General features: G+C 40.7%; 1 protein-coding gene and 1 pseudogene across 5 annotated transcripts in view; one reads left to right on the top strand and one right to left on the bottom strand.

The window, feature by feature from the left end:
• Positions 1 to 16,859, bottom strand: part of EIF4G3 (eukaryotic translation initiation factor 4 gamma 3) — a 177,506-nt gene that overhangs the window by 38,915 nt on the left and 121,732 nt on the right. For all 5 annotated transcript variants that reach the window (XM_068967770.1, XM_068967767.1, XM_068967766.1 and 2 more), the window contains 7 exons: positions 10,307 to 10,453; positions 8,700 to 8,936; positions 7,562 to 7,666; positions 6,020 to 6,152; positions 3,063 to 3,157; positions 1,064 to 1,157; positions 21 to 138 (listed from right to left, as the gene is read on the bottom strand). In XM_068967770.1, coding sequence (XP_068823871.1) covers positions 21 to 138; positions 1,064 to 1,157; positions 3,063 to 3,157; positions 6,020 to 6,152; positions 7,562 to 7,666; positions 8,700 to 8,936; positions 10,307 to 10,453 — 929 coding nt within the window. The remainder of the gene's footprint in view (positions 1 to 20; positions 139 to 1,063; positions 1,158 to 3,062; positions 3,158 to 6,019; positions 6,153 to 7,561; positions 7,667 to 8,699; positions 8,937 to 10,306; positions 10,454 to 16,859) is intronic.
• On the top strand, positions 9,085 to 9,365 carry LOC138075551 (small ubiquitin-related modifier 2 pseudogene; annotated as a pseudogene).

Raw genomic sequence — 16,859 nt, 5'->3', positions numbered from 1 at the left:
TTAATGTGCAGACTGCTTACCTAGTTAAGGTCCGCCGGGAATCAAACTCCAGAGGTGTGGATGATGCAGACCCTGAAGGTGCTGGAGGTTGCAAAGCAGAGAATCTGTTTAAACTGGAAGCACTTGATCTTAAGGCATCTATAGATATTAAGGAGTGAGAAAAAGATACAAATCACATGACTAAAATGCAGCTTCTAATTGATCTGCCTTCGTGGGGAAGGGCCTGAGGCTAGGCATTTCTAACGAGCCTAACCAGCTGATGCCAATCTCCTAGTCCGCAGACCATACGCTTAGAAGCACAGTGTTAGAAGGATTTTGTAGGTAAAAAAGAATTTAGAAATATTTATTCATTACAACTATTTGCTCCTTTAAAAATATAACTAAATTATCCTAAGTTGGGCATGGGAATGGTAAATAGGGGAAGAAAGAAGGCAAGGGAAACCAAAAGAAAATACTTCACTTAAAAAATGCTGTGATGTCACTTACGTAAATGTATGGATGTGAGTCTAAGTGAATAATTTAATTTAAAAGAAAAAAGGTCAAAATTATGTAATAGAAGGGAAATATGGGAAGGAGGTTAACAACGAAGTTTAAATTGTTATGATCTAATAAGTAAGTCCTAAAGTCAAATCTCTCAAAATCTACTTCTGACACAGATTTGGAAAAAATATTTTAATCTAATTCTTTTTTCTTTCACAACACCCTAAAGTTAAATGCTTCTGGGTAATAATATTATTTTTCTCAGCAATATGAGTTTCCATTTTAATTTGGAGTCCCAGTAACTTTTCTAATTATACTGAATTTGTAAAAAGCAACAAAAAAAACAAAGGAATCAAACAGATTAAAGTTTTAAGTAGTCTTTGAATCTTAAAAAAAAAAACAACTTGTTTTAAACATTCAAAATACCTAAGGATCCATACTGAGGAGGAAACCCTCAATTATGTTAAGAGTGGGACACCAATAAATCTAGGCTTGATTAGTTTATAGATCTTGCCCTAAAACGTACGCTTGTGAAACGACTGCAGAACGCCAGCTTCCGGAGGAAAGAACTCTCCACACTTACCGGTCTCGCTCGCCTTTGCTCCACCACTGCTGCCTTTTCCCCAGCTGCCCAACTGCGCTTTAGGTACCAGCTGAATCTTCTCATCAATTGTGGGCTGCAACGCAAGGGGTCACAAGTCGACAGTAGGAACTACTCTAGAAGAACAGTTTATCTTCTCTTTTTCCCCCAGTGCAATAGAATCAATTTCAGCAACAAAATTTTGCTTGGAATGCCCATATACAAAACATAAGTTGGAACTGTTCCCATTAAACTGGGATTCCTCTGGCCCTGGAAGAACTCTTTGGAATCCAGTGTCCACAAAATACAGCTGGAAACCACTGGCCTGGAGAAGGCATTCAGATCCTCAAAGATGGTATGCCAATCTGCTAAGGAGTTTCTAATGATGTCCCTCTTACGATGCCCAGGGATTTTAAAGTGGAAAAAAAAAAGGAATATACAAATATTACACAATTAACTCATTAATCTTTTCAAGTGACTGTTAGGAAACAGGTCAAAAGACCCAAAGATTTCACATTTTAGCAAAGCCTAAAATAGGTTGGGGCAGGGAAGGAGAGGTGAGATAGGTGCATGGTTCAGTAACAGCGAACAAGAGAAAAGAGAGGAACATGTTAGATGGACAGTTAGAGTGCCTGATATCTCTCAGACTTAACTCTCCCAGCACAACTTCAGTACAAATGCACAGAGTACCTCATAAAATCCACACCACCACACAAACGCTGTAAGGCAGATCCTCATAAGAAAGGTGCTACTACGTTCTGACAGTGCTGCTTGCTGTATGTAGTTAATAGTTAACAGTGAATCTCCTTAATGGTTTTGAGCTTCTAGTATTTATATAGAGTACCAACAGTATAACTAACTGAATATACACATTTATTTTAATTTATATATTTTTTAAAGTATTAAGGAAATAATGCTGTAGGCTTAATACCAACAATTCCTTTTTATAGCGCCCATGCACAGAAACAACATTTTAAAACACAGACAAATGATTTTAGTTAAAACTGTCTCTTGCTGGAAATGGAAGCGGATGGGAATCAAGTTGTATTCAGCAATGGAATTCCTTCTTTGGGACATAAACAACTGGAAGAATGTACCAGAGTCTTAGAAAACAGGATCCTAGCTGATACATCAAGAGAGACCCAGAGAGGGAATGCTCCATCCTGAAGCAATGCTTTGACAAAACTGTAAGGACGCAAACAACACAGCTCATCTTCTATTTGATATCTTCACTGTGAGCTTTAGACTGTCCTTAGTATCCTCCTGGCAGGCTGCTAATTTCACATCTATGGAAAGTGTATGACGAGTGAGGATCAAACCACACTTGCAAGTGGTCTGCAAAACCCAGCGGGCTGTGGAAGTTTCCACTTTTACAAAAGGTAATTCCACTTTCTCTATGTTCTCCAGGGTTCTCTTCACTCTACGTATAGTGATCAGCTTCTACTGCTGAAAACACATGCCAGGAGAAAATTCTTTCCTCTTACTGCCCATGGACTCTCAAGAGAAGGAAGTGAAGTGAAGTGATGGTCCAGTAAATCTTTATTATAGAATAATTTCTGGTAGGTCTTCTGTGATTTCTTTTATGCCTTAGATACAGCAAACCATTCATTCCTTTCATGGTCAAACTTAAAAAGGCACTTTCTCCTTCCTTAGAGCTAAGGATACAATGTATAAAAGCTTACAATTTACTATGGCTTCTCAAGAACTTTTGTTACCATCTCTCTTATACTAAGTATCTCATACCTTTAAGAATTAACCTAGTCAATTTAATAAGCCTTAGTAAATAATCTAGCCCTTCTTAGTTAACACTCATAGAAATAAAAAGGACTAATTTCAGGACAACTAGGTAAGAATACGCTTACTAAGGCTGCCCTGCAGAAATGCATCTGCAATAAAAACAACTACCCGGTAAAATCTGTAATATGGCTATTTCACGTGAGAAGTAATTCTGAGAGTTATGTTTTTGAGACTATTTGAAGTTGTTCTTAAACGTCACACTCACCTTAGTGATTTTCAGAAATTTTGAGGGGTCCAATACCCGACTATTCTTGGCCCCTTGAACAGTGTTCCACCCACCTTCATCCACTCTCTGGACACCTGCAGGAAAAACAGAGTGAGCCAGACTCTCATCTGTCTCAAATCAGTTTGACAATGAAAGGGTGAGCAATCTTTTCAACTCAGCAGCTCCAATCAAAACCCAGGAAAAAGACAAAAGAAACTGTGAAAGAACTGCTGACAGTCTCCTTACCACCCACAACATGAAAATTTCAAGTAGAAGCACTCTACTGGTATTCATCTCTCACAAAACATTACTGACCTGGCAGAAACCAACTCATAGAAATGAACAAGGATTTAGTGCTAGACTAATCCTCCCTAAGGGAGGGCCAAATCTAATGTGTATAGAGTTAATGATGAGAATACTTTGGGAGAAATAAGATGGAAATAATTTATTCCAAAGTTTATTTCACTTAATGATGTTATAAGACACACTATGGTTTGATCATTCCCTTAAAACCTGCTTCTCCAAACTTTCAGGCCCTGAGAGGCAGAAAACCTTGACTCCTCTTTCTCACACGTTGCACTTGTCAGCAAATCTTGTCAGTTCAATCTTTTCAATATATTCAGCATCTAGCCCCCTTCTAACCACTACTAACACTACAAATTTGGTTAAGCCAACAATAAGCCTCAACTGGTATAAAAACATCATTACTGGCTTCCTGCTTTCATCCTCACCATTTATCATCATGGCAGCCAGTGTGGCTCTAGTAAATTATGAGTCAGGTCTTGTCACTTTTTGCTCAAAACACTTCTGTTATCTATTTCATTGTGAGAATAAGACAGACTCCTTATAAATGGTTTATCTGCTCTAAGTAATCTGGCCCCTGCCTCTCAGACCCCATCTCCTACCACTCTCCCCCCATAACCTTTGCTCTAGCCACACTGACCTTTTTGCTGATGCTTGAAAAGGCTGCTTCAAGGCATTTGTACTTACAATCTCCTTTTCCTAAAACCCACTTCCCCAGATAGCCACATGAATTAACTCCTTCCCTTACTTCATTCAGTCTTTGCTCAAACACCACCAACTTAAATAGGCTTCCCAATCTTCCTAATATAAAACTGCAACCTCTCTACTCATCAAACCTTGCATTCCTACTCCTTCTCTGTTTTAGTTTTTCTATAGAACATATCTGACAAACTTATATATTTAAGTATTTGTTCCCCTCTGTTCCTCCTAAGATGTGAGCTGCAGGAAGTAATGGACTTTGTCTCTCTTGTTATGTGACAAGCACTCAATAAATATTTACTGAATGAAAGACCACCAAACTGTCTGTCTAAAAGCTTTTTCAATCCTCACATGCTTCTTGATTGTCTCTTTGCTAAGTGATACTAATGGTCATGAACACAATTGATTATTCCTTGCTCCTGGCGAATGGAAAAGCACACTCTCTTCCCTGGTGGAGTCATCTCTCAGAACTTCACTGAGTATACAGTGTCTCTGATAAATACCAGGTCATAGCTGTTGAATATTTAGTCAGTGTCAGTTGCTATGCTGAACACTTTGCCTATCTCATTTCAGCCTCACACAAATCCTAGGTACTATTATTCGATCAATTTTATAGATTAAGTGACTTGCGCAAGGTCACGGAGCTAGGATGCAGGAGAGCTGAAACTCACACCAAGACAGTCTGGCTCGAGTCTATGCCCCCAACCTTTATACTAATATGGCCCGGTCACCATCTGAGCACGTCATAGCACAGTGGACAAAATGAGCGTTCCCATTTGGATGTCATCTCAGAAGAAACAATCTTATAAGAAAAACGATCATTTCCTTTCCTTTCTGAAAAAAGTTTCCTTTCAATGTTCCTAAACTGAGTCAACAGATTTTTCTATTTTCTCAGGTGTAAAATGCTTACTATTTCACCTTTTTTTCTTTTCTTCCTTTTTATTTTTATCACTACCAAGTTTTAACCTCCTTCCACATAGGATTTCAACTGACAACAGTGTTTCTGAGTTTGGTATACCCTTTGATTCATCGTGTGACAAGCAATGTGGTCACTGCTGTTCTGTTGCTAAGTTGTGTCTGACTCGGTGTGAACCCATGGACTTACACTGCGCTAGGCCTCCCCATCCTTCACTATCTCCCAGAGTTTGCTCAAACCCATGCCCATTGAGTTGGTGATGCCATCCAGCCATCCCATCCTCTGCCGACCCCTTCCCCTCCTGCCCTCAGTCTCTCCCAGCATCGACATCTTCTCCAGGGAGCAGCAGACCCCTTTTATTGACATGTATCCAGTCCATCATCAAGCCTTTGCTCAAAAGCATGCGGCGGCTCCTCAGTGTCAGCTCAAGCCCAAGTTCCTGATTTGGGTCCACTCTTCTCGGATTTTTTCAATCCTTCTCAACACTTAAATTTTACTCTAATCAGGCTTATTTATTCCTCTTTACAGTATATATTTACTTTAGTTTCATGACTATAATTTTTCCATCCCTTCCAAATATTGGCCATCTACCGGTGCACAGTTCAAGGGCCCCTTTCCTCCAGGTTGCTATCCTGCCTGTTCTGAATTTTAACAGCCTGAGTGGAGAATACATTTCATAACTGATAGTATCTTCCGTTTGCTTGAAAACATTCCCTTTATTAGTTCTGGCTTCCAGAGGGAAGGAGCTGTATCTTCTACTTCTTTTCATATCCCTCACCTATACTGAGTATACAGAAGATGCTCAATACAGTCTTGTTGATTGCTGACTTTGGAGTAATCAAAGGAATAATACGTACTTCCCACATTCTCTGTTGTTACACAACAACCAGTCTCCAGGTGATGCTGTTTCACTTACCACTCACCATTCTGTTCTCTGGGTCAGTCTTTCTGCTCTCATCTCACATCTGAGTGTAAAACTCTCAACATATCCACCCCTCAAGCCCCTGGACCCCCTAGCGCCCGGCAGACCCACCCTCACCTGGTCGTCTCTTCTCTTTGGTCATGAGTTGCTGGACCTTCCTCTGCTCTTCCTGTTCTTCTATTTTAGCTTCTTTGTGAATCTGTTCAATAGTTTTAGGCCCCTGATCTGCTCGTCGTGATACCCAATTACACTATAAAAGGAGAAAACCAGGATGTCAGCCAGATGACTAAGAATAGAAAGGAAACTTTAGAAAAATCGGTTTCTTACTTTCACTGCTAGAAAGGCATAGCATACACGTAAACCTGGCGCTACAGCAGGCTCAGCCACCTCACAGATGGCTCTGTGTGCAGTTCAGATGCAGTGCTGAACACTGAAATCTGCCTCAGCCACTGAGTCACTCTATACAGAAGCCAACGGACAGAAATACAGAGTGAAAGAATGGCCCAGCTATCTACCTACCTGCCTGTCTAGCCACCCATCTGTACATTTTATCATTTCGTACTTTCCAAAGGAGAGAGAAGAGGAATCGAGAAAGATCAGGACTTCTGGCCTTGACGCAGTCGGATATATTGCTACTCAGTTCACACCACACTCCGCTGGGGTTCTAAATCGAGGATGACTATCATTTTCCTTCCTCGCATATCGAGGTTGTGGTATCTATACAAAATGCTCTAAGCTCTAGCTCTAGTTATCCTCTCCACTAAGGGTAAGACAAGCTGTCTCCTTCAAGTTACACTTCTCCCATTCCTTCCCTTCTGAGCTATAGTCTCAATATCTGATACAAATATGAGTGACTGAAGGAAGAGGCGGAGCAATTTTTAACATTTACTTATATTAGTTTGAGGCAAGAATGGCAAATAGATTTAAATCGCATTCAAAATTCTGATCAACTGGAAGTGACTTTGTTAATAAGAAGGATCCTGAGGTCACGTCTCAGCTTAGTAAGATAAAGAGCCATCGTCAATGCTGCCTGGTCTGAGGGCAGGGCAGGGTACAGAGGGGGACCTATATTCACTTCCTCTAGCTTAGGGTCAGTGGCAGTGTATTTCCTCTCAGAGTTGAAAAAGGTGGTAGTGGTAAAAACTATACTTAGCATGACCAAGGAGGGAAAAAAAGCAGCACAACCAGAGGGTATACAGGAAAAGCAGCAGAGAGGAAAACATCTACATCTCCTGTGAGCTGGGCACATACATAACCACTGAATCTTTATAACACACCTGCAAGGCAGACAATGTCACCACTTCAGAGATTAAAATGTAAGGCTCGGGGAAGAGAAATACATTTATTTTGAAGATGAGAATTCTTGATTATTTAGCATGCTAAGATTAAATTAAATGACCACACAGTTTGCATTCAGAATGGCTGGTTTCAAAACTGCAAAGTGGTCTGATCACCAGAATAAAGAGAAGAAATAAGTTACAGACAGGCAGGTGTATATGCTCTTTGTCCTTCCACATAGCTCTCTCGTCACAGTTTGTCGATCCATGTTCTGAGTCATGCGGCAAAAGCATTACGCCATTACACATATAAATCCTACGACATCCTCCCCAAGCCAATCCTGAAAAGAGACTGAAGAGGTAGGTTGATTTTTCTACTTACCAGCCTTAGATCTATTACATCCTGAAGCATGAATCGAATCCTAGATGAGGTTTTTCTTTCTTTCACAATTTTCTCCATCTGATTAAAATACTGGTCCATACGTGGCTGCAAGATACAAAATCACTGGTATTCCTGGCTGAGGAATTCAAATGTTGTTTTATCACACAGAATTTTAAGACAGCATAGGAATGCAACTTTTGGCCAAAAGGAATTGTGGTAGAATTTTTAATTGAACATGACACCCAAAATAAAGGCTACATTCCAGGCAGCAGGCCATGGCCACATGACTAAATACAGGCCCACAGAATATAAATGGAAATGTCCTACTGCACCCCCTTGGAACCTTTAGAGAGAGGTGGCTGTGTCCTTTGCCCTTTTCTAACCTTGGCTATGATGTCAAGAAGTACTCCAGGGCTACACCTTAGGGATGATAAAATGTTACACCGGAGGAACTGAAATTTTTTGTCATCTCTTAGCCAGCCACCAGGCCAGCCTTAGAATTTTTACTCCTGAACTTCATTTACATGAGTGAGAAATAAACCTCAGTCTTACATACACACTGATATTTGGGGTTTTCTGTCACAGCCAAACATAACCCTAGGTGATTCCTATGTTATAAAACATTTCTGACATTATTTCTTTGATGCATTTCTAATTTCCCTACCCCTTATTTGGACAGTACCATGTTATGTTTGAATTACAATATTTTGAATGATTTCTTATATTATGGTTAGATAGCCCTGTCATTAATTAGAGCATAAACCTGAGAAAGCTACTAGGTCTTCATTCTTGTCTTGCTGTCAGTTCTGGCTCTTGATAGCTTCCCCCTCACCCCCAAATTTCTGTCCACAGAAATGTATTGCTATTCATATACATATGAAGGGCCTGTAAAATAAAGGACATGGGACAAATAATCTCAATTCATGACCTGGCTTTTAAATTCTTTTGGACCCTCTTCACTTCTGACTTTAATGAAAACGTGGTAAGGAGCACCATGGCCCAACACTGACAGTGAGAAGGACGAAAGAAAAGCAAGCAGCCTTGGCTGCTAGGATAAGATGGAGACCTGTGTTGACAGCCAACTTCCGCAGCTGACAAAGAGTCCCTGCAGGAGGTTTCTGAGATTTGGGGGTCGTACCTTTGCTTTCTCAAAGTCCAGGTCTTTGCCAATTGTGGTGAGCAGGCGACACAGACACTCGAGGGATTCTTCATCGTGGTTCTTCAGCAGCTTCACCACACAGTCATGCATGATGGCTTCAGTCAGCATTTTGAGCTTAAAGAGTTCGCCAATGAACTTGATGTTGCCAATGGATCTCCGCCGGGCTTTATCTTTAGCTTCTTCCAGTTCATCATGAAGCCTTGTCCTCTCCTCTGGCTATTGCATAAGGAAGAATAAGAGAATCTTGATGATGAAGATTGTACTACTCAAAAGATGCTAAAAATATACGTGTGACTGGTGTTGCCTGTATGCTCGTTCAGTGCAGACCTGGCAAGTCTCCTATGAAGCGGCAGCTAGGGAGACTATGGAGCTCAGCACTGCTGATGAAAAGCTCAAGGAAGGCGTCAAAACCAAGAAAAACAATCATACTAATTTGAAGGTGGAGGGGCAGGATGGTTCAGAGGTGCCATTTAACATTAAGAGGCATACACCACTTAGTACCCTAATAAAAGCCTATTGTGAATGACAGGGTTTGTCAGTGAGGCAGATCAATTCCGATCTGATGGGCAGCCAATCAGTGAAAAAGACACACCTGAACAGTTGGAAGTGGAGGATGAAGATACAACTGTTGTGTTCCAACAGTAGATAGTAGGTGTCTACTAAATAGGGAACCCCTAGAATTCTGTTCCTCCAGACCAAAAAGACACTCTCCGTTAGAAAATCACAATTTGGTTCCACCACATCCTGACTGCTAGAGTGTAGTTTCTCTACTCTTTCATTTTCTCCTTTCTCATTCCCTTACTATACATAAAGTAACTGATGTATATGCACATGCATAGTGCACTTAAAAAAAAAAGACAGGGACGATGGTATGTTCTGACTGACACCAAATGAAGATGGGATGGGGAAAAATACTGGTCTGGTGAAAACATCCCCTTTATCTCCATTTGGGGCATACTCATCAACTCTTATCTTTATACTCCAGTATATTATTTTGCTTTCATTGTCTAACAAAAATAGAACCACATAAAAATTCTTGCACTCCTTGTTTGATTGGAGGATTTTAATGTTTTTCATTTACCATTGTAAAACCAGTGACAACTTTGTAACTTTTCTGCATGCAGCTGTTACACGTAGGGCAGTCTCTGTTTAAGTGAGGATCAATTACTCTAAAAGAAGAAATGATCCTATATAATTTTCCCTTCAAGTCAAGTGTCTTGTTGTTTAAATAAACTTCTTGTTTAAATTAAGGGTCAGGTAGACCCTTTGAGGTTTTGACAGTTAACCACAGAACTATTCAGAAAATAAAACTATACCCACAAGTTCACATCCATTTCAGATTTCTGGAATTCAGTAACCTCTCTGAAGTCTAGGTTCTGAATCCCTGTCTTAGAAGGTTGAGTTGTTTTAACATGTGGCGCTAAAAGGAATAAAGCTTTCCTCTAAACATCAATACAGTACATCTCCACCTGAAGAAAAGGCCACAGGCACCTACTGAAGCAGCAGGACGATGAGGTAGCCGGATTTGTGAAAATTCTGATAACACTCAAAGTGCACAAGCACAGTTTTTCTGTGAAAACACTTACAGCACTGGCAGCCTCGAGTTCCTTCTGCTTCTTCTCAAAGACATCATCATCGGCTTTATCTTTTTCAAATTCCTTCTGGCAACGGTTCAGTAGTAGCTTCCGGAAGTTCACTGTGTTACCAGGCTTGTCTGCCATGGGTACTTTCAGCTGCATCCAGATGGGAAAATACAAATGTGGCAAGATTACTTAAAGAAATCCAATGATTTTCTCAAAATATCTATTTTCTTTATTGTGCAAAATAATGCTGACCGAACCACAGGTAAGCATTCTACACAAGATACACGATTTAGCTTTAGGCATTTCGTGTTTTCAATGGTTAAGGAGCTTTAAATTTTATACAGAAAAGACACACATTCCTCTCATATAAGTGTACCGCATCCTCTGTGGCTGGTTGTGCCTCTAGCTGACTTTGAAATCCTTGTAATACTATTACAACTATGACTCTGCACGCCTCTAGACCTTTTTAACTGTCAAAGGTTATTATATGTTTTTCAAACTACTACAGTAGGTACTCTGGTTTCAAGAATGAAACCAATAAAAATGAAATGAAGCAGGGGAGAATTTCATGTCCATAGGAAAACTGTTGGGGGTGAGATCCTTATTCTAGAAAGATGCACAAGTGTGTGTGTGTGTGTGTGTGTGTGAGGGTCACGTTTCAGAATATCTGAGACATCTTTTCTTAAGGGGGATGTCACAACACTATAATGCTAGTATCTGACTTGTCTACCGATACCCTATGTTTACTGATTATTTCTTATGTGCCAAAAGAAAATACTAGTTCTCTATGAGTTGTCTAATAAATGTCCATCTTAGACACATTCTTTGATACACAGAAAGACTCAGGACAGGGAAGGGGCCGGCTGGAGGCAAGATGCTTGTAAGATGTCCATACAAACCCAATGACAACTGTTTTCTAGTAACTGCAATAGCTTCACCTTCAAGGTTACTTGTAACTAAATACAGAGACATTCTTATTCAGAATATAAAGAAAGTGAACCAGCATAGTGATTGACTGAAAGATTCTATTTTACAGACAAAATCCCGAGTACCATTTTGAACAGCCATGGCAATATGGAAAAATGATTTTCCTAGAATCACAAAGTGGCTCCCAAAGTCCTGAAAGAAGTCTTTGTCCTAGATTCAGTGGGAGAAGTTAATAAAAAGCGGGATGCCTTATATTTATATTCACAGAAGAGTCAGCAACCAGGATGGACTTTTGGACAGCTGCTGATCAAGGCTGCATGGCTAGAAACTCGAGGACTACGATGCCACAGCATATCTGTGCTAGGGCTGACAGCACACTCTCCAGCACACTCCCAGTGAGACACGAAGACCATTCAACAAGGCCAGCTCTTACCAACCAGAGCCCAATGTTTCATTCCACCTTTTTTTAACTTAGAGGAGAAGAACATCAAACATGGATTCTTTTTGGACAATCACAGGAAAGCGAACATGTCCTTATGTCCACATTCAGGCCATACAAATACAAGTGACAACAGGTTATGCCAAAGTCAGGCCCATTCTATGATCACACAGGAGGGTAGGTTTTTAATTGATGTGTACTTTTTTGGCTTTGCAGAACCTTAGGTGCGGCATGCCAGACATTTAGTTGTGGCATGTGAGATCTAGTTTCCCAAGCAGGGATCAATCCCAGCTTTCCTGCATTGGGAGCACAGAGGGCTGGACCACCAGGGAAGTTCCAAGAGCAGGCACTTAATTAGCCTTAAAGAAACGAAACATGAGGGCAAAGGGTTTTCAAAGCAGAAGCCAAAAGTAGACTCGATCTTTCACTATCTACAACCCAGAATATAAAGTAGCATATCTGAGAGGTTCTATGTAATAGAGCACCTGGCATGATGTTAGGTTCCAGAACAAAGCAAAGGTTCTAAAATTCAGCAGTTACATTAAATTTGCTACTGTACAGGAACTCAAATAAACAACATCAAGAGGTTTTTGCCAACTTCTTAGCATATTCACCACTGTCTATATAAACACTAAAGACATTATAGACTGATAGGATAAAAATCATCTGGGCACAATTTATCGGCCTTAAAAAGATTTTCCCTGAATTATGGATTTACTATGTAGAAGATGGGAAAAATGTGGATAATATGAACATTCAAACCACTGTCTTAGTGAGAGGGACCAGAACTAAAATGAGTCAGAAAGGTCAAATAAATACAAGTTGTGTGTTTTATTTACAGGAAGGAACAAGTAGAAATGACATAAAGCAAGGGAGAATTTCCCTACACAAAATGTATTGAAGGATTTGCTTTTTATACCTTTTATGTAGAGAAGGCTATACTGAAAAGATTTGCTTACATGATTTTCTTTTTGCTTGATTTTAAATGAAGGCAATTCTTTTAACCCAAATTCATTCATCATCCAAACAAGGGAGGCACAATCCCTGTGTCTAACCCGAGCGCAGCTTTAGGCATCCAATGCAATAGGTTTGTTGGAAGTGCTCTAAGTCACAGAAAATAATGTTTACCTGGCTTATTTGAAACACTCAAAGTGAAAGAGCACTGGAATCCTGAGCTATAAAATCAGGGTTTGAATCCCAGCTCTACACCTCATCAGTATGTAAATGTGAGCAAGCTACCTCATTAAGCCTTAATCCCTTCATCAGCAAAAGGATGCACTCCCGTGATTACAGACTGAGGGACACCATGAAGCAGCTGAAGCTGTGGAGACAGTCATAATCCCAGCTCAGCCATGTGACCTTGGCCAAATCACCTAGCTTCTTTGAACTTCTATTTCTTTCTAAAATGGAGATAACATCTATCTCGTAGGACTGTTTGAAAGATTAAATGAGACAGTCTAAGTAAAACAAGTAATAGTGCCCAGAACATAGCTAAGAATTCTATAAACTAATAGAGCTATATTTAAATTTGGAGCTGCATTGATATGTTTATTAGTAAAATTTAAGAGAAACCTATATTGTAAAAACATGAACATCAAAGGAAGTGTTTAATTAGTTCATAAAGCAATTAGGGAGAGAACCACAAAAGGCAAGAGAGTATCTGCTATCCCAAAATGGTGGTCACGCAACAGTTAACATGTACAGGACATAAAGAACCTGTGACTGTTGTATATGCTTGTTAGATATGTCCACACGGAAAGTATTAAAATGGAACAATCAGCAGAATGACCACAGACCTGCAAGCACATTTGTCTCTAAATGAATGAAGGTCTGGCTACACAACACCCTAAAGACTTGTTTTGGTTAACAGGGGCTGTGGAAATATGGAAATAGGCCAGGGGGGATACGGCCTGAGAACTGTGATGCACGGTAATCTTCTTCTTCTTAAGAGATGTTAAATTCAACAGAATCACAAAATTATGGTGGTATTAAGCTGACTTGTGTTGTCAGGGGACACCTGACTGGTCAGGAGACTCAGTAAAATTGGTTATAGTGAGAACACGAGGAGTGGATGTCTTAGCCCGCTAGGGCTGCTATAAGGGAACACCACAGACTGGGCGGCTTAAACAACGGATGTTTATTTCTCACAGTTCTGGAGGTCGGAAAGTCCAAGATCAAGGTGCAGGTGGATCTGGTTCCTGGTGAAGAAGGACCCTCTTCTTCGGATGTCTGCTGTGCAGACATCTGCCTTCTCCTCTATCCTCATGTGGTGGAAAAGAAATTCTAGTACCTCTTTCTGTTTATTAAAGGCACTAATTTCCATCATGGGAGATCCACCCTTATGACCTCAACTAAAGCTAATTACCTCTCAAAGGCCCCATCTCCTAACACCATCACACAGAGAGTTGGGCTTCAACCTACGAATTGGGGGAGAGATAAACATTCAGTTCCTAACAGGAGAAGAGGTAGATGCTTGAAGATGTGATCGTGGATAATACCAAAAATGAAAGGTGACATGCCACAGTGAGAAGATGCTCTCTCTCAGACAACTATAACTTCATTAAACAGTAGTCTAGAATTAAAACTAAGATGCTAAGTGCTTCAGATGGGTTGTTCGGGAGATGATTCCTTAGAAAGTGAGGGAGTCAATGGGGAATATTTTATACCAAGACTGCTTGGTAAGCTAGATTTGCTGGAGGGCACCTACCTTTTAATTTAATCACGTGCCACTGCACTACTGTAAACTAACGGTGCCCATCTCATAGCAGTGAGACCTGGCCACATGCCGCTAGCCAGCAACCTCGGATATGAATGCTGTCAGTGTCAGGTAGCCATTTTCTTCAAGCAACAGGATTTGTACTGCTAATGCATTTGTTAGTATGGACAGTAAATACTTCTTCTCCTTAAAAGGATCAAACTCCCTGAAAATCACCAAGGGCTGTCAGTTGTATATTAGTTAAGTCCAACAGGAGACTAGAAAACAGAAGGACAAGTCCTGGCCTTGCTTATTAGCATGCTCAGGATTTTCAAGACTGTCCCAGAACATAAAGATGCTAGTGGTAATCCATGGCCCAGTAGCTATTTTGCTTAAAGCATGTTCTGGTCTGCAGTAAAGCATCTGGAATGACGAGTATAATATAAACAAGTGGTATGCCCAAACTAACTCTAAAACGTGAAGTGAAGAGCAATAAATCAATTGTTCAGCGGTAACGCCTGGGTCTACAGTGATATACTATCATTTATCAGTGGTGATGTCCTGACCTTAGTAAATTCCCAACTAAAAATGAACTTAACATGACCTGTATGTACGATAAACATATCTACCAAAATGTGTTCTATTAGATACATTCGAAGAGGTATACAGCACTTAGGGATGTCCACAAGACTGAAAAGGGAGTGGTCAAGTTATGAAAGGGTAAGCCATTTCTCATCAATCTTCCCTTCAGTGGCACATTAAAGTGGCAACATTAAAAGTCTCGGATCTGGTATAACAGGACACAAAATGCAAAAATTTACCCACAGTGCCATTCTTTACAGCTGAGGTCTGCATGCCTGCCACAGCAGAGATTAAAAGTAACAAAAGCATGGTCTTAAGGTGCAAAATAAACTCAAGTTATACTTTCATTCATGCATTTATTCATTCACTCAAAACAATGTCTGAGGGTCTATTATGCACCAGAAACCATTTCAGGTGCTAGGAATTTAGCAGTGCCCCACTCTTAGGAACTTAGGCTCAAAAGGAGTTCCGAGTTGGGGATTTTCTTTAAATTTTGATTAAAATGAAACAGTGCAATAGATAGAACTAATAATCCAATTTAAAATTTTATTTAAGCATAGATTTAGATACAGGATAGCAATTTCTAGTGTTTGCCCTTCTTTGCTTGCCACTCAACTCAGATGTCCTCGGGGCTTCCCTGGTGGCTCAGAGGGTAAAACATCTGCCTGCAATGTGGGAGACCCAGGTTCGATCCCTGGGTCAGGAAGATCCCCTGGAATGAAATGGCAACCCACTCCAGCACTCTTGCCTGGAAAATCCCATGGACAGAGAAGCCTGGTAGGCTACAGTCCATGGAGTTACAAAGAGTGGGACACGATGAGTGACTTCACTTTCATTTTCACTTTCAGATGTTCTCCTCCTCCTAAGAGAAGCACTGAGTTCTAGTTAAATGCCCTGTAGTCTGTGAAGGGGGCTTCCCTGGTGGCTTAGATGGTAAAGAACCCGACTGCAGTGCAGGAGACCAGGGTTCCATCCCTGGGATGGGAATATCCCCTGAAGGAGATAATGGCAACTCACACCAGTAGTCTTGCCTGGAAAATTCCAAGGACAGAGAAGCCTGGCAGGCTACAGTTTGGGAAGGAGGTCTTGCAGATCTTTGCGGTCATTCCTACTTGTACCAGAAGCAGCAGCAGCATACTCTAGAGGCCCAGGTTACTACCTCTTATGATGTCTTTAAGTCTTATGTGCCAGAGGTTCCACTTAGCAGAGCCTGGCAAAGGTAGGTAGCTGCACAGAAATCTAAACAAGTGTGTCTGTGTACACAATAAATATGGTGTGAAGTGAAGGGAAAGTTGCTCAGCTGTATCTGACTCTTTGTGACCCCATGGACTATAAAGTCCATGGAATTCTCCAGGCCAGAACACTGGAGTGGGTAGCCTTTCCCTTCTCCAGGGGATCTTCCCAACCCAGGGATTGAACCTAGGTCTCCCACACTGCAGGCGGATTCTTTACCAGCTGATACGCGGAGCCAGTTGGTAAAGCCAAAACTATTATATCAATTTCCTCTGTAAATCTAAAGAATTCCTTTGCAGAAAGCCTACCTACCACCCCTTAGAATGCCAAGGAAAACTGACACACAACTGTATTCTCAAGCCCTCCCCTAGGCAAGAACTGCAAAGTGACTTATGGAGGTGTGTGATCAAAGTGAATGACAAAGAGGCAGAAAAAAGGTTTAAAAACTGCTCTGAGGAAATTCCCTCCCAGTCCAGTGGTTAGGACTCCACACTTTCACTGCTGAGGGTGGGGGTTCGATCCCTGGTCAGGGAACTGAGACCCCAACAAGCTATGCAGTGCGGTCAACAAAACAAAAACAAAACAACCTTGTTCTGAACAATGACAATAAGTATTCTCTTAAATCTTAAAATCTCAACAATCTAGACCAAGTTTCTCATCCTTGACACTAGGAATGTTTT

This window comes from Capricornis sumatraensis, chromosome 3 (genome assembly GCF_032405125.1).
Source record: "Capricornis sumatraensis isolate serow.1 chromosome 3, serow.2, whole genome shotgun sequence".
Taxonomy (NCBI): Eukaryota; Metazoa; Chordata; class Mammalia; order Artiodactyla; family Bovidae; genus Capricornis; species Capricornis sumatraensis.
Note: the sequence above shows the minus strand (reverse complement) of the source record. Positions and strands in the feature narration are given on the sequence as shown.